Source organism: Megachile rotundata, chromosome 11 (assembly GCF_050947335.1).
Source record: "Megachile rotundata isolate GNS110a chromosome 11, iyMegRotu1, whole genome shotgun sequence".
Classification (NCBI taxonomy): domain Eukaryota; kingdom Metazoa; phylum Arthropoda; class Insecta; order Hymenoptera; family Megachilidae; genus Megachile; species Megachile rotundata.
Window position 1 is genome coordinate 11,656,938 of NC_134993.1, and position 21,874 is coordinate 11,678,811.

General features: G+C 33.6%; 1 protein-coding gene across 2 annotated transcripts in view; it reads right to left on the reverse strand.

Moving 5' to 3' along the window:
• E75 (ecdysone-induced protein 75) overlaps nucleotides 1–14,211 on the reverse strand; it is a 266,115-nt gene extending 251,904 nt beyond the window's left edge. Inside the window, exon 1 of one of the 2 annotated variants that reach the window (XM_012283637.2) lies at nucleotides 13,196–14,211. In XM_012283637.2, the coding sequence (XP_012139027.2) occupies nucleotides 13,196–13,385 (190 nt within the window). In that variant the 5' untranslated portion in view covers nucleotides 13,386–14,211. The remainder of the gene's footprint in view (nucleotides 1–13,195) is intronic. The other variant, XM_076537556.1, reaches the window with a different exon arrangement.
• Between the last annotated feature and the right edge of the window lie 7,663 nt (nucleotides 14,212–21,874).

Below are 21,874 nucleotides of genomic sequence, written 5' to 3' on the forward strand. Positions count from 1 at the left end.
TAATTAAATATTAATAATTATTCTTCTGTTCAAAAACACAATTATTATTATTATTTATCTATGTGAACATATTAAACGATTGAAATTAATTTTTAAATAATAATTACTATTGTTAATACATTTTATTTACTATATTTTGATGTTTTTCGTTGACTTGTGTTTTAAATTATGAAAATAAAAATAAATAATTAATAACATATTTTTTTTAATATTTGCCTTCATTATTATTATTTATTCAAGGAAACATATGATTGAAATTAATTTTTAAATAACAATCACCATTTTTAATACATTTTATTTATTATTTTTCGATATTGTTCGTTGACTTGTGTTTTAAATTACGAAAATAAAAATAAATAATTAATAGCATATATTTTTTTAAATATTTGCCTATCATTATTATTATTTATCCAAGTAAACATTCGAAAACTAATTTTTAAATAATAATACATTTTTTTTTATTTAATGTTAATCTCTTTTAAAGTAAGTAATCTCTTTTAATTATTTACTGTCAAACAATTTTTTTAACAATTGAATTATATATCTAATTTGCAAGTTCAAGAAGCGTTTGTTGCAACAATTTAATAATTAATCGTTCTTAGTCGACATAGTAAAAACAACATGGGTGTCAGGTTGATTTATTTCGGAGATACGACGAATAAATATGAACGAGAATTTCAGAAATGAGATTCAATGACAAGGACGAACATCACGTTTTGTAGTCTTTATCTCCGAATACTGATAACGTGACGATATCTATCGAACAATAAAAAGAATTATCATTCGGATGATTTGGGTACACGAATGTTGGGAATATTTAAACATGGCGTTATTAAAATAATATGGATCATTGTTTAATTAATTATTGATTCATTACTTTAACTGATTATTTATTTTATTTGTAACAATATGGTAATTTTTATTAATTTTAACAGTTTGATAATTTTTATTAATTGTAACAATATAATAATTTTTATTAATTGTAACAAAATATAATAATTTTAAATAATGAACAAATCTATGAAATTTTTTAATTAAAAACGTTATAAAAATAAATTTATAATAATTTATATGAAGCAACGAATTTAAACTTCATTAGACAGTAATTTGTAATTAAATAAAAGTGAAGTAACTTATATTTCTCCATAATAAAATATTTTTAAAAAATAACAAAATTAAAAACAAATTTATAGTAACAATTTATATAAATATTTATAAATAAACAATAATCTTAAAAAAACTCCCTCTGTCAATTGTCTGAAATTACAGAAAATGAAGAAAATTATATTTTTCAAAAAAAAAAGTTGACAAAGTAACAATAAATAAATTTATATAAAATAAAAATGAAATTCTTATCAGCGTACAAAATGAAATAAAATAAAAAATTTGAAGACTGATAAAAATTCAAAAGTGGAAATAAATTCGAACTATCGACAAATAAAATTCGATAGATTTATCAAGAATCGATAGGAAAAACGTGTCGTCGACGGAATTGGACGATTCATCCAAAATCCGGACCTTCGATCGTTCACGAAGCCTACTTCCCTTATCATCGACGTCATCGCAGCTCTGATAACGTGCCTCCCGTTCAATGTCATCGAATAGAATGTTCTATATTCACAACTGCTGTTTATCAGATGAAAAATTCGTACGACCTGTTGTACGAGTGATGGTACACTTCGATGCAATGTCACTTTTACTTTGGATAAGAGGAATGAGTAAATTTGTTTTTTTTTCAGTTTTCTATTCTTTTTTTTGGATTTATTGATTCAAATTCTTAAATTCTTATGCTACGAATTTTCATATTTGCAAACTCTCAAATTTCCAAATTTCCTAATTTCAAATTTGGAATTCTCTAATTTGGAATTTTCATAATTGTGAATTTGCAAATTTTCGAATTTTCATATTTCCTAATTTTCAAATTTCCAAATCTCCAAATTTCCAAACTTCCAAATTTCAAATTTCCTAATTTCAAATTTGAAATTCTCAAATTTTTGAATTTTCATAATTGTGAATTTGCAAATTTTCGAATTTTCATATTTCCAAATTTTCAAATTTCCAAATTCCCAAATTTCCTAATTTCAAATTTGGAATTCTCAAATTTTTGAATTTTCATAATTGTGAATTTGCAAATTTTCGAATTTTCATATTTCCAAATTTTCAAATTTCCAATTTTCCAAATTTCCAAATTTCAAATTTGGAATTCTCAAATTTTTGAATTTTCATAATTGTGAATTTGCAAATTTTCGAATTTTCATATTTCCTAATTTTCAAATTTCCTAATTTCAAATTTGGAATTCTCAAATTTTGGAATTTTCATGTTTCCGAATTCCCAAATTTCCAAATTCTCATATTTCTGAATTTCCAAATTTCCAAATTCTCATATTTCTGAATTCCCAAATTTCCTATTTCTCAAATTTTCGAATTCCCAAATTTCCAAGTTCCCAAATTTCCTAATTTCAAATTTGGAATTCTCAAATTCACAAATCCCCAAATCTCCAAATCTCCAAGGCTCCAAATTCCTAAATTCCAAAATTCTCAAATTGTGAAACTCTCGAATTCCCAAATCCCTAAATCCCCAAATTCTCAAATTGTGAATCTCTCAAATCCCCAAATCCCTAAATTCCCAAATTCTCAAATTGTGAAACTCTCAAATCCCCAAATCCCTAAATCCCCAAATTCCCAAATTGGGAAACTCTGGAATCCCCAAATCCCTTAAATTCCCAAATTCTCAAATTGGGAAACTCTGGAATCCCCAAATCCCTAAATCCCCAAATTCCCAAATTGTGAAACTCTCAAATCTCCAAATCCCTAAATTCCCAAATTCCCAAATTGTGAAACTCTCAAATCCCCAAATCCCTAAATTCCCAAATTCTCAAATTGTGAAACTGTCAAATCCCCAAATCCCTAAATTCCCAAATTCTCAAATTGTGAAACTCTCAAATCCCCAAATCCCTAAATTCCCAAATTCTCAAATTGTGAAACTCTCAAATCCCCAAATCCCTAAATTCCCAAATTCTCAAATTGTGAAACGCTCAAATCCCCAAATCCCTAAATTTCCAAACCCCTACATCCCCAAATTCTCAAATTGTAAGACTCTCAAATCCCCAAATCCCTAAATTCCCAAATTCCCAAATTGTGAAACTCTCAAATCCCCAAATTCCCAAATTGTGAAACTCTCAAATCCCAAAATCCCTAAATTCCCAAATTCTAAAATTCCAAAACTCCCAAATCCCCAAACTGCACCCCAAAAATTTCCCAACCCCTCCTAACCTCAATTCCCGTACCTGAAACTCACATACCAAAACTAAACACGTGACAGCCCCCCCTCTTCCTCTAATCACTTCCTCTAACCATTTCACACTCCATCACCAAATATTCAATCCAATTTTTATTCCCGCCATAATCCCGCTTCAGCATAAAATCACTCGTAACGTTACAACGTACATTTCCAACGTACTCAAACACGAAGCAGATGATACAATTAATTATAAATAGATCGCCAAGCACGTCAGAGAAAATAAAGTTAACGAGGAGATAAATAACGAGAAGTTGATTCTGGTTTAAAGTTGTTAATTGAACAGCAGCGGAACTATCGAAGTAGAGTGAGAACCTGTTGAAACTTTTGTAAATATTAATCTGGCAAGCATCTCTGTCCCGCTTGAAATTTAAATAACAAACAGTTTTCGACGTCGCGGCGCGGAAAGATCGGTTAGTTTGTTATGACGGAGACCTCGACACGCAAATATAATTTCAGATATCGACATTCGGCGCGACTGAATGTCACGGTCACCTGCTGCTTTATTCCCCGCGTGATCGATGGGTATCGATCGGGATTTAGGGGACAGATTTAGTGATATCGAATGGTCAAGTATTTGGATATATCATAGGATATATCATATGATTCGATTACTTGCTTTTCTTTTATTTGTTAGTGGTGTATAATTTCGAGTTGTGTTTCTGGTATAGAAGAAAAGATTGATTGGATTTTTTTTATGACTGAAGAGAGGGAGTTTGAGAATTTGGAGATTTATTAAAGTTACAAATTTGTGAGTTTAGGGAGTTGAGAATTTATTGAATAAATTCTTGAATACTTGAAAACTTGACTACTTGAAATACTTGAAATCTTGAATTACTTGAATGACTAGTTTACCTGAATGAATTACTTGAATTACTAGAATTACTTGAAATACTTGAAATACTTGAAATACTTGAAATATTTGTAATACTTGAAATACTTGAAATATTCGAAATACTTGCATTACTTGAAACACTTGAATTACTTGAAATACTTGAAACATTCGAAATATTCGAAACACTTGAATTACTTGAATGACTCGAATTACTTGAATGACTCGAATTACTTGAATGACTCGAAACACTTGAATTACCTGAAATACTTGAAACACTCGAAATATTTGAAATATTCGAAATATTCGAAACACTTGAATTACTTGAATGACTCGAAACACTTGAATTACCTGAAATACTTGAAACACTCGAAATATTTGAAATATTCGAAATATTCGAAACACTTGAATTACTTGAATGACTCGAAACACTTGAATTACTTGAAATACTTAAAACACTCGAAATATTTGAAATATTCGAAATACTTGAAATACTTGAAATACTTGAAATATTTGTAATACTTGAAATACTTGAAATATTCGAAATATTTGAAATACTTGAATTACTTGAATGAATTGAATGACTCGAATTACCTGAATGACTTAAATGACTTGAATTACTTGCATTACTTGAATTACTTGAAACACTCGAAATATTTGAAATATTCGAAATACTTGAAATACTTGAAATACCTGAAATACTTGAAATATTTGAAATACTTGAAATATTTGAAATACTTGCATTACTTGAAACACTTGAATTACTTGAAATACTTGAAACACTCGAAATATTTGAAATATTCGAAATATTCGAAACACTTGAATTACTTGAATGACTCGAATTAGTTGAATGACTCGAAACACTTCAATTACCTGAAATACTTGAAACACTCGAAATATTTGAAATATTCGAAATATTCGAAACACTTGAATGACTCGAAACACTTGAATTACTTGAAATACTTGAAACACTCGAAATATTTGAAATATTCGAAATATTCGAAATACTTGAAATACTTGAAATACTTGAAATACTTGGAATACTTGAAATATTTGAAATACTTGCATTACTTGAAACACTTGAATTACTTGAAATACTTGAAACATTCGAAATATTTGAAATATTCGAAATATTCGAAACACTTGAATTACTTGAATGACTCGAATTACTTGAATGACTCGAAACACTTGAATTACCTGAAATACTTGAAACACTCGAAATATTTGAAATATTCGAAATATTCGAAACACTTGAATTACTTGAATGACTCGAAACACTTGAATTACTTGAAATACTTGAAACACTCGAAATATTTGAAATATTCGAAATACTTGAAATACTTGAAATACTTGAATTACTTGAAACACTCGAAATACTTGAAATACTTGAAATACTTGAAACACTCGAAATAATTGAATAAATGAAAACTTGAAATCGTACAATCTTAACAACTTAAATATAAAAAATCATGAAACTCTAAAATCCTCAGACTCAAAACTCGAAAATTAAAAATTGAAAAATCTAAAAATATAAAAATTCAAAAACCCACAACTTTCATCCCACCACTCCTCTACAACAAAAATTGAAAAATAATTTCAATATACATCGAGTAATTTCACCTACATAAACGCAAGCGAAACACATCTATTATTTCAAGCAAATACACAGGTGATATTTGCTACTTTTATTGCACCTTTATCAAGCCATTGAATCAACAGATTCCATGCGAATCGACATGCAGCGCGATATGCTCGGATTGTTTCGTCGACTAGCATGCCTCGTTTCATCGGCGACGGATCGATTATCGATTATCAAACCATTCTGGTGTTAACTTTCAGAGGACGAAGCCCTGAGCTTCGACGACGTATTGACTGAATCTATCGATTTACTTTCGTTTTCGAGTTTGTCTATTGGTAATTTTTAATTATTTTCTCTTATTTCAAAGCATAATTGTAATTATTTTTATATGTACATATCATTGTTTTCTATTTTAGGTAAATACAGTAAGTGTAGGGTTTTGGTAGCCATTTTGTGACGTAAGAAATATTGCGGAGTGAAGAAATCTCTAGTTTTTCTTTTATTTTACTTTTTTTTTGTAATTTGAGGAAATTTAACTTGTTAGTTATTTTTGATTAAATAAATATGATTGTTCTTCGATTCCCAAAGTGTTGCAAAATTGTAGTAAAATTGATATAAAATTGCGAAACTCTCAAATCCCCAAATCCCTAAATCCCCAAACCCCTAAATCCCCAAATTCCCAAATTGTGAAACTCTCAAATCCCAAGGGGAGGGGTAAAATTGACATAAAATTTTAGTAAAATTGACATAAAAACTTGAGAAAGAATTGACACAAAATTAACAGGAAATTGTAGTAAAATTGATATAAAATTTCATTAAAAATTGACACAAAATGGACAGAAAACTCACATAAAATTTTTAGTAAAATCGTCATAAAATTATTATGTGCATACAACAAAAGACTAACATTACAAAAATTCCTACAATAATATAATAAAAATTCCAATTTAAAATAAAATTATGAAAATTTTATTTTACAATTTTATTTTATAAAATTATGAAAATTTTATTTTACCAAGAAATTAATCTACTAATATTCAAGTTCGCCCTTAATTTTTAATTAAAACACAGAAACAGAAAATAAAATTTTCTTAATAAAAGTCCTACTCAATTTATAACTGAATCTACATATACTCATGTTTAATTAATGGACTTCACATAATCAACTCTCCACTTCATTCTGATTTCAATTAACAAGAACAATTTTTTCATTCCCGATTAGCCAGATTTTTCATTAATTAGCCTTGCGTTTTCGATAAATTGAAGCGTTGATAACCTACGCACCGCGTAAATTGAAAAATAAAATAAGAAATAGCTGAATCCGAGGTTGAAGAAGCTTCAGTGAAAAACAAGATTCTTATACATTTGTTCTCTCCACTTGATCTTCCAAGTGGAGACGTTTCACATACGTTGTGTTCGTTGCCCAAACGAAATAAAGAAGGACCATATAAAATTTTATTCAAAATTGATGAGGACCCAAAAATCCCCAGAAATCAAACTTGAAGCGTCGGGGTCTCAGATTGTCGTGTTACGTACGTTGTGTAAATTTGCGCAAAGGAAATAAATAAAGAAAGATAATATAAACTTTACTCAAAATTAACGAGGACTCAAAAATCCCCTAAAATCTCAAAAATTCCTCAGAAATCAAATTCGGAATATCAGGTTCGTTGTGTTCGTTGCGCAAAGGAAATAAACAAGGATCATATCATTTTTACTCAAAATTAACGAAGACTCAAAAATCCCCTAAAATCTCCAAAAATCTTCGAAAATCCTCAGAAATCAAATTCGAAGTATCAGTTTCTCACAAATACATTGTGTTCGTTGCACAAACGAAATAAACAAATACCATATCATTTTTACTCAAAATTAACGAAGACTCAAAAATCCCCAAAATCTCCAAAAATCCTCTGAAATCAAATTCGGAGTATCAGGTTCTCACAAATACATTGTGTTCGTTGCGCAAACGAAATAAACAAGGAACATATAATTTTTACTCAAAATTAACGAAGACTCAAAAATCCCCTAAAATCCCAAAAATCTTCAAAAACTCTCTGAAATCAAATTCAAAGTATCAGGTTCTCACAAATACGTTCTCACAAACGGTAGCCATGAAGAGAGCAGACGATAGCGCTTAGCGGAGCTTATCGTTAATGAAACGTACAGACGTAAACACTAAACATAGTACACCGGGTTGAATGCGAGGCGGTTCTGCGAACAACGGTCCTCAAACGTTGACGACACTCTGCGTCTTCTCGCGAGATTTTTAACGATAATGATCGTGCGATTAATTGAGGCTGACCCTGGGAGCCACGTGCGTTGCGGAGGATACACTGCTAACTATTTCTAGTAAAAATTACTAGAACAGGGAAAAATATGTTCTCTTTTCAAAATTTTTAGGGTGAAGAATATATATATACTTTTTTTTCATTTATTTGTTTAAAGTCGCATCGATCGCTAAGGGTTATTATTATTAGACTCGGAGAGTACATTATTAGAGCTTGTTGTACAATTTAGTCATTTTGAGCTACTGTAGTAGATTTTGGAATATGATATTGTTTTTAAGTTAACGTTAAGTTTATTTCCGTTTGACAAATTTCGACATTTTTAATTTTTAGTGTGATATTAAATATATTTTAGTTTGAAAGGTATGACTGTTTTTAATCAACATTTTTAGGGTGAAGAGTATGATATTACTTAGTGTATTTCAGTTTGAATAATATCGACATTGTTTTTAGTGTGATATTAAATATATTTCAGTTTGAAAGGTATGACTGTTTTTAATAAACATTTTTAGGGTGAAGAATATGATATTGTTTAGTGTATTTCAGTTGGAATAATATCGACATTGTTTTTAGTGTGATATTAAATATATTTCAGTTTGAAAGATATGACTGTTTTTAATAAACATTTTTAGGGTGAAGAGTATGATATTGTTTAGTGTATTTCAGTTTGAATAATATCGACATTGTATTTAGTGTGAAATTAAATATATTTCAGTTTGAAAGATATGACTGTTTTTATTTTATGTTATTACTCTTTAACGTAATACTAACAATTCATCTTGAAAGATATTAACATTGTTTTTAATTTAATATTAAGTGTATTTGAGAAGCAAGTTTCTAACCTAACTGCCAACTTCTTCCGCCATTTTCTCTTTCTGAATGACAGGACCATGCAGTTAACCTCAAAGGTTGTCGTAAGTGACAATAATATTGATACTTTGTTATATAATATATAAATTGTTTTATATCGAATCTTACTTAAATTGTACAGAAGATATTTTTAAGCTTGATATCTATATGATTTGTTATCAAATTATGATGCAATATTTACTTCATACAAACAATAATAAACGACATTGTTTCTAACCTCAAAATAGCCACCCCTTAAGCGTTTAATATTAATTTGATCAGTATGTTATTTTATATTAATTATAACAAGTTAATGTCAATTGCAGGAATATTAATATTAAGAATATTTAATATTATATAATATATTAAGAAATAATATTAAGAATATTATTTAATATTAAGAAGTTAATATTAAATTATGAGAAGTTAATATTAATTATAAGAAGTTAATATTAAATTATGAAAAGTTAATATTAATTATAAGAAGTTCATATTAATAACAAGAAGTGAATTACTAAAGTAAATTATTCAACATTAATTGAAGTATTAGTATTACTACCAAAATTTTGTATATCATCTACAAAACTAAAATTATTTATTTAAATCATTATTAATTACCACATATATTTATTAGAATACACAAAATAATTGTATGGATAACAATATATATATATGAATCTAAGACTCGAAGTTTCTCACAAATAAAATAATAATAATAAAAGAATAAAAGTGCAAGAGAGAAACAATTTCCATAAGAACGAAAGGATGTTTACATAGAAATAGCCCGAGTGCTTCGTACGCGTCCCGACTCCATGTTTATAGAGACTGGTGATGGTGAAAGACAGAGAGAAAGAAGAAGAAAAGGAAAAACTTTTTCTCCAAAACGATAGACTGTCATGAATTTCTGAGTCGCTTAGAGTTCAAGGTTGCCTTTCTGTTTACACTCTCAAAGGGTTAAAAAATGAAATTTGAGATTTTGGAGAATTTGAAAATTTGGAGAATTTGGAGGATTTGAGGAATTTTGAGAATTTGGAGAATTTGAAAATTTGGAGAATTTGGAGGATTTGAGGAATTTTGAGAATTTGGAGAATTTGAAGAATTTGAAGAATTTGAAGAATTTGAAGAATTTGGAGGATTTTGAGAATTTGGAGGATTTTGAGAATTTGGAGAATTTGGAGAATTTGGAGAATTTGGAGAATTTGGAGAATTTGGTGAATTTGTAGCATTTGTAGAATTTGTAGAATTTGGAGAATTTAGAGAATTTGAAGAGTTTGAAGAATTTGAAGAATTTGAAGAATTTGGAGGATTTTGAGAATTTGGAGAATTTGGAGAATTTGGAGAATTCGAGAATTTGAGAATTTGGAGAATTTGGAGAATTTGGAGAATTTGGAGAATTTGGAGAATTTGGAGAATTTGGTGAATTTGTAGCATTTGTAGAATTTGGAGAATTTGGAGAATTTAGAGAATTTGAAGAGTTTGAAGAATTTGAAGAATTTGAAGAATTTGGAGGATTTTGAGAATTTGGAGAATTCGAGAATTCGGAGAATTTGAAGAATTTGAAGAATTTGGAGGATTTTGAAAATTTGGAAGATTTTGAGAATTTTGAGAATTTGAAGAATTTGAAGAATTTAAGGAGTTTGAAGAATTTGAAGAATTTGAAGAATTTGAAGAATTTGGAGGATTTCAGTTTTTGAGAATTTGGGAATAAGGAAATTTGAGATTAAGGAAATTTTAAAATTTTAAATTTGAGTGTCGAAAAATTTGAAAATAAGGAAATTTGAGAGCTTGAAATTCGAGAATAAAGAAATTTTAGAATTTGAAATTTAAGAGTCGGAAAATTTGAAAATAAGGAAATTTGAGAGCTTGAAATTTGAGAATTTAGAAATTTGAGAATTCGGAAATTTGACAAATTGGAAGTACTGAAATTTGGAATATTAAAATTTGGAAATTTGTCAAATTAGAAAACTGAAAATTTGGACCATTAGAAACTTGCAAATTTGTGTATTGTGTAATTTAGAAATTTGGAAATATTAGAATTTGGGAGAACAGAAATTTGATAATTTGAGAAACTGAAAATTTTAGAACTTGCAAATATCACAATTTGGAATATTAGAAATTTGGAAATTTGAGAACTTAAGAATTTAAGGAATTAAAAACTTGAGAACTTAAGAATTTAAGGAATTAAAAACTTGAGAACTTGAGAACTTGAAAACTTGAGAACTTGAGAATTCCAAAACTAGTGACATTAAATTAATTCCAGTGATTGAGTGATAAAAAATTAAAAACTTTTAAAGTACTACAATTTTGAACTTCCTAAACCTTCCAAAATTCCAAAAATTCGGGAAAAACATTTCCTCCAACACGACAGTCATGAATTTCTCATACGTTGAAAGTTCAAGGTTGGCCTCCTGTTTACCCGCTCAAAGGCCAAATCAGCTCGATCGTTAACAGTAAATCATCGGCTCGTCTAAGTCGCTCCGTTTTTTTCCTTTTGCGTGCAAACGCATCGAAGCATCGTCGAGTATTATTTGCGAGATGAACTGATAAATAACATCACCGCAACGATCTTAAGCCTGCATTCGCGTTATCGATTCTTTGGAATTATCCTGATAACGGGCGCCATCATGTACAGGATTAAAATATTAATTGTTAACAATTTATTGTTACGTGACACGGAGAGTATCAACTGTCTTTAGGGTGATTTTGACCCAGATGAAATGAACAAATATTAGAAATTTTTTACTCTTTCAAATTTAGGAAAAAATGTGAGAAGTTTGATATTAATTTTAATTTCTGTCCTTGTTAACAATTTTATTATTGGTACGTGATATTTGGAGAATGTTAATGGATTTAGGGGTTATTTTGACCCAGATGAAGTGAACAAATATTAGAAATTTTTTACTCTTTCAAATTTGGGAGAAAATGTTTATGGAATAAAAATTGAGAAGTTTAATATTAATTTTAATTTCTGTTGTTGTTAACAATTTTATTATTGGTACGTGATATTTGGAGAATGTTAATGGACTTAGGGGTTATTTTGACCCAGATGAAATGAACAAATATTAGAAATTTTTTACTCTTTCAAATTTAGGAAAAAATGTGAGAAGTTTGATATTAATTTTAATTTCTGTCCTTGTTAACAATTTTATTATTGTTGCGTGATATTTGGAGAATGTTAATGGACTTAGGGGTTATTTTGACCCAGATGAAGTGAACAAATATTAGAAATTTTTTACTCTTTCAAATTTGGGAGAAAATGTTTATGGAATGAAAATTGAGAAGTTTAATATTTATTTTAATTTTTATTATTTGAAAGTTAAATTTAACCTTCATTTTCTTAGATGCAAATTTTCAGGGATGAAGGTTTGAAATTTTTAGAAAATATCCACACTCCAAATTTATTATATTTTAAATAAAAAATTTGTAGAATCCTGTTCAGTGATTCAAATATGGAGAAATAAAAATTTTTGGTTTGTAAAATTTTGAGGTTAGAAATATTATTTCTAGGTCCAGTGATTTTCTAAAATTTAAATGCTGAGGGTTCTTTAAAATTTGAATACTTTGGCAAAAGAAAAACCATAATAAATACAATTATATTATGAAAGTGTAAAACAGCAGAAGCAAACTAATATTTGTTAAAAGAAAATAAAATAAAAATGGAACCCTTAGGTTAGAAACAGCAGTCAAGTATTTTAATTAGTAACAGAAGGGGTAGTTTCCCATAGAAATTAAAAATTAACCCCAAAGAAATAAATTAACATTCAAAAATATTTGTCAAAGTATAAAATACTAGAAAGAATCTAAAACTCTTTCAAAATGAGTTACCAACAATAGGGGATGGTTTCTCATTAATATATTAAAAATGAACCACAAAGGAATAAATTAACATTCAAAAATATTTGTTAAAGTATAAAATATTAGAAAGAATCTAAAACTCTTTCAAAATGAGTTACCAACAATAGGGGGTGGTTTCTCATTAATATATTAAAAATGAACCACAAAGAAATAAATTAACATTCAAAAATATTTGTCAAAGTATAAAATATTAGAAAGAATCTAAAACTCTCTCAAAATGAGTTGCCAACGTGGTGGTGTCATAAATATCAACAATTACCCTCAAAGAAATAAACTCACATATTTCTCAAGGTATAAAACATCAAATCATAAAAAGTATAAAATACAAAACATCAAATCAAAGTATAAAATACGAGAAGTCTTCCTAAAAAATAAAATTACATCATCCTATCTTCACCAACAACAAAGGGTTATCACCCCACTTGAAACCCCCAAAACTCGCATATAAACGAAAATAAATACTGGAAGATTCACTAAAAAAAAAACGGAATAGAACTCACCTAGATCAGGAATGGAGCTAGTAGGTTCCTCGTGGTGCCCCTTGCCCTCGTTAGACGCCCTGACACGGGGTGGCGGCGGCGGCGGTGGGGGTCTCATGCTGGACGTAGAGCTGACAACAACTGTAGCCGGCGGTGGTTGATTTGGTCCTCCGTTTCTATGATTTTGTCTCATTTGTGTCTGTGGTGACATAAGAACGGTGTCACCGCGGTGCCCCTGGGGCGGTCTGGGGCACCATCCGTGCAGCACCCTGATCGCGCTCCTGACCTCCGCCTGGAGTTCGGCGGCCCTGTCCCTCGCCGTGTGAGCCACGTTTGTTTCGTTGTCCCGCTGCCGCGGGTCACGGGTATTCACTGAAAAATCCGTGTACCCGTGTACTCTTCATTCACGAAAGCACCTCGATCACGTCTACATCCAGTAACTTTTGAAAAATCACACACGCTGTTAATCCAAGTCGGCTCACTCACCGCGAATGTCACGGTCAATGTCTCGCGGCGGCGTGACACCTGCGGAAACCCTCGCGGCGACACTTCGAACTAATCACTCACTTTACGCGCGCTTACAGTCGACATGAAAACACACAACGTAAAACCGACGCACGTGAGGGTGTACGCTGAGGGAACGCAAGGTCCGCGTGGACCAGTGTTTCTTAGCAGTTCACCGAAAACAACAGTCCTCGGAATACGAGTAGTCCCTCGCGAGCCGACCTTTCCCTCTCTCCCACCACCCACGCACTCCCTTCTCGTCACTCTCGCCCCTCTCCTCACTCTCGTTTTTCTCCTCTCTCAGACGGAGACGGTGCGATCCACCTCCACGGTTGACCGCGGTTTATCGCGAAGGCCGAGAGCGTCAACCCCTGCTCGAGTTTCGTGTCTGGCCATTCAATTACGCACTTCTGGATCTGCTCGATCGATCACGTGGATCGGGGAAAACTCGCGAGATGGTCGGAGACGGCGATCAGCCGACGACGACGAGAACCGTCATCGGCGCCGGCGAAAGTGAGAGTGCGGCCGTCCGCGGTGGATTCAGCGGTGCATAAGCGTTCTGCTTTCTCTTTTCCTCTTGTAGCTTCATCTCCCTCGCTTCTGATATCTGTCTCCCTCTCCCTATTATCTTTGTTTCGCTCCCTGTCCGTCTCTCCCTATGTCTACTTCTCTCCCTCTCTGCCTATGCTTCTCCCTCTCTCTCCTTCTCTTTCTATCTCCCTCTCTTTCTGTCTCTTGCTGTTTCTGTCCCTCTCTGTCTCTTGCTGTTTCGTCCCTCTCTGTCCCTTGCTGTTTCCGTCTCTCTCAGTCGATGTTTGCTTCTTCGTCGTACGAACGTGGGTAGCCTACAGCCCGTGGCGAGCGCTCCGACCTATAGCGTTCGACGTTCCAGCGCGCTATCCGCGCGCACCGACAGCGCACGTATATAAAGCGACGGCTTCGTGATACCGCTCCACACTAAGCCACGCAACACCGTCTACCATTGCGCACACACTGCCGCGCCGATATCCGTCCTTTTCCTCTCGATCCGGCGACGTGTCCTTCCTTTTCGGTTTCTACTGCCCTCCCTTGCCCTACTCTCCTTTTCTTTCCCTTCGACGGTGATAACGCTTGCCCTTCCTTCTTCGAATATCCTCGCGAGCGGTTGCTTCTGGTTTCAACATTTGCCTGTGTCGTTTCGATGTTTATGTTCGGTGTTCCCGGTTGCTGGGATGCAGATGGCGAATTTGACTAGGGGAAATGGGGAGATGGGGGTTATAGAGGGTTTTGGGAATTTGGGGGATGAGTGTATGGGGATTTTGGGGTGTTGGGATTTGGGGGATGAGTGTATGGGGATTTTGGGGTGTTGGGATTTGGGGATTTTGGGATTTGGGGACTTTGGGGATTTGGGGATTTCGGGATTTTGGGATTTTGGGATATGAGGATATGGGGATATGGGGATTTTGGGGTGTTGGGATTTGGGGATTTGAAGATTTGGGGATTTGGGGATTTGTTGATTTGGAGATTTTGGGATATGGGGATTTTGGGATATATGGATTTTGGGATATGGGGATTTGGAGATATGGGGATTTTGGGATATGGGGATTTTGGGATATGGGGATTTTGGGATATGGGGATTTGGAGATATGGGAATTTGGAGATATGGGGATTTTGGGATATGGGGATTTTGGGATATGGGGATTTTGGGATATGGGGATTTTGGGATATGGGGATTTTGGGATATGGGGATTTTGGGATATGGGGATTTTGGGATATGGGGATTTTGGGATATGGGGATTTTGGGATATGGGGATTTTGGGATATGGGGATTTTGGGATATGGGGATTTTGGGATATGGGGATTTTGGGATATGGGGATTTTGGGATATAGGGATTTTGGGATATGGGAATTTGGAGATATGGGGATTTTGGGATATTGGGATTTTGGGATATTGGGATTTTGGGATATGGGGATTTTGGGATATGGGGATTTTGGGATATGGGGATTTGGAGATATGGGGATTTAGAAATATGAGGATTTGGAAGTTTAGGGATTTGGAGAAATGAGGATTTAGAGGTATGGGGATTTTGGCTCATGGAACTTGCAGATCTAGGGACTTAGGGATTTAGATATCTTGGTACTTGAGAATTTCCTCATTTGGGGATTTGAGAATTTATCAATTTGCAGAGCTAGGAATTTCACAATTTAGGGATTTGAAGTTTTAGGTATTTGAATATTTAGGGATTTGGAAATCTGGAAATTTGGGGATGTAGGGTTTTGTTTGTCTAGGGATTTCCCTAGGGATTGTAGAAATTTGATAATAACCAGACTTGGGGATTTAGGGATTGGAAAGTCTAGGATTTTGAAAATTTAAGGATTTGAGGATTTATTTCTCTAAAATCTAGAAACTTGCAGTTCTAGTCACTTGCAGTCTTAGGGATTCAGAAATCTAGGGATATTGTATCTAGGGATTTTAGAATTTTAGTACTTGAACATGCAAGAATATGGAAGTTCGACTATTTGGAGATCTAAGTACATTGAAATACAGATATTTGAGTGTACTGAGATTTAAACATCTAGAAGTTTCTATAATCTAGGGAAGAATCAAGATTATCCACATTTTTATGGCACAACATACTAAGTGTGAAGTGCAGGAAGGGCTTAGTATTATTACGTGCGGAAACACTCGAGAGACCTTCCGTTACACCTATTATTTTAAGCTTCATTCGCACGCACGTGCATACAAGGAAGAGATACTGCGCATGTGCCGTTTTTTAAAGATTTTGGCGCGAATAGTATCAAATATCATCGTACTTAAAAAAAGAAATTATTAAATTAATTATAAATTATTAGAAATTAGTAGATTTTTTTAAAAATTTAGTGATCTTCCTAGAAATTTAATTATTACTGCCACACTTTTGATGTAGAGTATCTGCCATATGACGTGTAATTTTATATATTATCGTGAAAGACCGAAATTGGAGAATTTCACCGGTGAATGCCGACATATACCTAATACGTCAGTGAAAGACCGAATATTTTATTACATTCTTGTACATTCGGACCCTTACCGGTGTATGTCGACAATCACAGATATGCTCTGGTGGAGGTCCAAAAGAGAGGAGCCGACGAAGAAGCGACTGGCTCTCTCCCGCCAAATCCTGTGTTCTGCGTCGAGTCAGTCAGCTTTGTCAATCTTATGCAAGCTTTGATAATGCGAGCAACGTTTTCTTAATTTTTTTCCAATACCGTAATTTATACTGAATGGATACTGCAGTAAATCGTGATCTTTTTCTTGAAAAGTTAAATGCATTAATTGCGGGTAAACGAGAAGACAATTGTTTTTATTTTTCTCAAGAAAAGTACTCTAAAATACTTTCTGAAGTGGTTTCTGCTAAAACTAAGTGCAACACACCTTTGGATTACAGACGATTAAAACGTTTTGACGTTTTAAAAATTAATGATGAAAGGAAATTAATTGTACCATTAAAATCAGGGGAAACGAATATACAGTATTATGTTACCAATGAAAAATTGTTCAGTATACTATATGAAACACGCGGCAGAATAGGCCACGGAGGAAGAACACGTATGCTTAGAATGTACTATGTGTTTTAAATTGTTGGTCTCTCCTCTCAGAAAGAGAGGCGAAAGAGTTACGTCACCCTTGTGACGTTTTATAGCGACTGAATTACGGAGAAGAAAATATAAATCTCCGACATGTTCAACATTCACCATTAGTGCATGGTGAATGTCGACATTTACCGGTGTAAGTCAGAAATAAGGGTATTTAGCAAATATTTCGGACATACACCAAGCGACTATGTGAATGTCGACATTCACCAGATTTCGGTCTTTCACGGTAACATATACTTGAGATACGTTTATTTCCACTCGATACATTGCATAATTCATCGAAGTTCCCCAAATTCAAAGAAATTCGGGTGAAGGTAAATCGTAGTGAAATTTCTAAATGAAACACCTGCAAGTGTTAGTATTTTCATAACTAAACAACACTAAACGCAATCGTACAAATAAAAAGGGGTTGAGGAAGGGTAAACCGAGGGCATCCCACCACGCACGGTTGACCTAGGCTGGTGTGCGTAGCTAGTACTACGCAATAGACGGCCTCAGGAATGTACCTTCGAACACACTCACCTTCTGTCATCCAAAATTCAAATATTAACACAAAGCCCTAGATCCAAATATTCAACCCCTAAATTTTTGTATAATTTTCAAAAAACGGTACAAGAATTTAATTTTTTATTTTGTCACTATTTTAAAATTGTGGAAGTTAAGAATATGCAGTCTTAAAATTACAAGATATGAAAATTATAAAGTTATAGAATTGTAAAATCATGGAATGTTAAAAATATAAAATTATAAAATCTATAAAAAAGATCCTAAAATTATAGAATGCTAAAATTACAAATTCCTAGAGCGATATTACCTTAAAAATACAGTCTTTTAAAGTTATAAAATGTAAAACTTGAACTCACCAGAAATATCCCTCTGCCATATAAAAAATTTCATCAATTATTTATAACAAAACTGAAATTTGCAGTAAAAAATCCTTTCATCAATCGCCCATAACCAAATTAAAATTTGTAATAAAAAATCCTTTCATCACTTGCCTACATAAAAATAAAAATTTGCATTCAAGAATTCTTTCATCAATGGCTCATAAAAAAATTAAAATTTGCAGTCAAAAATCCTATCATCAATAGTTCATAACAAAACTGAAATTTGTAACAATTACGAATTACTTGCATGAAAATTAAAATGTCATGAGAAAATTCGAATAAGAGCAGGACACCGTAAGTAGGTGAGAAACGACCAGCCAATAAGCAGGGATGTTTCAATGCTTAATAAAATAAAAATAAAAATTTCGTGAGAAGATTGAAATAAGAGCAGGGCGCCAAAGACAGTAGATACAGCGGTGAGGCAAACGACCAGCCGATAGGCAGGGGTGGTTGAGTGCGCAACCGCGGCCGCTATCACATGGCCTTGTCCTTGAATGAGGCTCGTGAACCCGAGTGCCGCTTTTATCGATCAGCCCCCGCATCCCGCTTCGACGCACTCGCTATAACTATCCATCTATCTCGGTGCAATGGCGTACCTAGCCAAGAGTACTCCCGGATCAGCGAGGCTCTTTGACGAGCTCTTTGAAATGGTCCCTCGCGCCAGACACTCCTCGACTCCCTCGATTCATCGCATCCTCTCTTCACAGCTTCGCCGGCCACTCTATTCAACCTGCGTTATATGTTTCTTGCGAAAATGGAGCTGAACGACCCGTCGGAAACTTTGCTTTTATCGCCGTTCATCGGGGATCGAACGCGAGAGGATCGTTCATGATGCGTTTGCTGCTGATGGTTTATGCAGACTTTTTTTTTGCGGGAGGTTTACAGTTTTGGGGATTTTTGGAGATTTTTAGGGGTTTGAGGATCAGGAGACTTTTGGGGATTTTAGGGAATTTTGGAAGGTTGAGGTTTTGGAGGTTTGAGGTTTCGGGGATTTTAGGGAATTTTAGAGGGTCGAGGTTTTGGAGGTTTGAGGTTTTGAGGATTTTAGGGAATTTTAGAGGGTCGAGGTTTTGGAGGTTTGAAGTTTTGGGGATTTTAGGGAATTTTAGAGGGTCGAGGTTTTGGAGGTTTGAAGTTTTGGGGATTTTAGGGAATTTTAGAGGGTCGAGGTTTTGGAGGTTTGAGGTTTTGAGGATTTTAGGAAATTTTGGAGGGTCGAGGTTTTGGGAATTTTAGGGAATTTTGGAGGGGCGAGGTTTTGGGAATTTTGGAGGTTTGAGGTTTTGGGGATTTTTGAGGTTTAAGGTTTTGGGGATTTTTGTAAGTTTTGGAAGGTTGCGGTTTTAGGGATTTTTGTGAATTTTGGAGGGTTGAGGTTTTGAAGATTTTGGAGGTTTGAGGTTTTGGGAATTTTTGAGATATGAGAATTAAAAATTTCAAGTTTTCTACTACTCAAATTTCCAAATTTGTGAATCTGCAAATCACCAAATTTCCAATTTTCTATTTTCCAACTAACTAAAATTAAAAATTCCAAATTTCAAGTTTACCACGACTCAAATTTTTATAATATCAAATTCCTAAATTCCAAAATTCTCAAATCTCTAAATTCTTATATCTCCAAATTTCCAAATTTCCAAATCTCCAAATTCCTAAATCTTCAAATTCCCAAATCTCTAAATCTCTAAATCCCCAAATTCCCAAATCACCAAATCCCCAACTCCCTAAATCCTCATCTCCCTAATTTCCCAACTCCCTAAATCTTCATCTCTCTAATTTCTCAACTCCCTAAATCCCCAACTCCCTAATTTGCCAACTTCCTAAATCCCCAACTCCCTAATTTCCCAAATCCCTAATTTGCCAACTCCCTAAATCTTCATCTCTCTAATTTCTCAACTCCCTAATTTCTCAATTCCCTAATTTCCCAACTCCTTAAATCCCCTACTCGGTAATTTCCCAACTTCCTAAATCCCCAACTCCTTAAATCCTCATCTCCTTAATTTCTGAACTCCCTAATTTCCCAGCTCACTAAATCCCCCAACTCCCTAAATCCCCAACTCCCTAATTTCCCAACTCCCTAAATCCCCAACTCTCTAAATCCCCAACTCCCTAATTTCCCAATTCCCTAAATCCCCAACTCCCTAATTTCCCAATTCCCTAATTTTCCAACACCCTAAATCCCCTACTCCCTAATTTGCCAACTCCCTAAATCCTCATCTCCCTAACTCCCAAACTCCCTAAATCCCCAACTCCCTAACTCCCCAACTCCCTAAATCCCCAATTCCCCGAACTCCTCCCACCCAAAAATCCCCATATACCAATCCCCTCCCCAAAAATACCCGTCCCCCTATTTCACGTTACAAATGTACAAGAACCAGCATCCAAAACTAGACTCCTCTACAACGAAGACCTTGACCTTCATCAGATGACCTACAACGCCCGCCTAGCTCCGTCTAAGCGGATCCTTGGACGAAACTCAGAAGGGGTTTAATGTCCACGCTATTATACTTATTATAATCCATTCTTCCGTGTCTCAACACCGTCAGAGGGGATTCGTTTCTGGAATTGATGTCAGGAACCAGACGGATGTGGCTTGTATTCGTTCAACCTCTAAAGAGCCTCTTCAAACTGTACAGATGTTCTCATGGCTGAAAAATGTTTGTAAGTACTCTTCGATTCTTTGCTTGGAGATTTGAGAGAGACTTTGAGAATTTGAATATTACGGAAGTCATTTGTGAGTGGTTGCGAGAAATATATGGTGTGTTTAAGGGTGTGTGGCGGGGGAATATGTGGGTAATTATGATGGGTTTGGGAGTGAAGGGAAATATAACGAATGTGGGTCGTAGAGGTAGTTCAACTGGAGAGTTCGTAGTTGGACGCAGACTTGGATGATTTGGGGAATTTTGTAGTCTAGGGTACCTAGATGTTGAAGTCTCAATGTTTCAATACCTTTAAAGGACAGAAATAAAAAATTCCAGAATTCTAAAATTTCATAATTTCAAATTCCCAAAATTCAAAAATTTCAAATTTCTTAATTTCCAAATTTCCCTAATTCCAAATTTCACAAATTCCAAATTCTACAAATTCAAAATTCCCCTAATTCCACACTCCCTAAATTCCGAATTCCCCAAATTACAAGCTCCCTAAATTCCAAATTCCCTAAATTCCATACTCCCCAAATTCCAAATTCCCCAAATTCCAAATTTCCCAAATTTCAAACTAGCTAAATTCCGAATTCTCCAAATTCCAAATTCTTCTAATTCCAAATTCCCCAAATACCGAATTCCCCAAATTCCAAATTCCCCAAATTCCAAACTCCACAAATTCCAAACTCCCCAAATTCCAAATTCCCCTAATTCCAAATTCCCCAAATTCCAAACTCCCTAAATTCCAAATTCCCCTAATTCCAAATTCCCCCAATTCCAAATTCCCCAAATTCCAAACTCCCTAAATTCCAAATTCCCCTAATTCCAAATTTCCCAAATTCTAAACTCCCTAAATTCCAAATTCCCCAAATTCCAAATTCCCCAAATTACAAGCTCCCTAAATTCCAAATTCCCCTAATTCCAAATTTCCCAAATTCCAAACTCCCTAAATTCCAAATTCCCCAAATTCCAAGCTCCCTAAATTCTGAATTCTCCAAATTCAAAATTCTCCTAATTCCAAATTCCCCAAATTCCACTTTCCCCAAATTCCA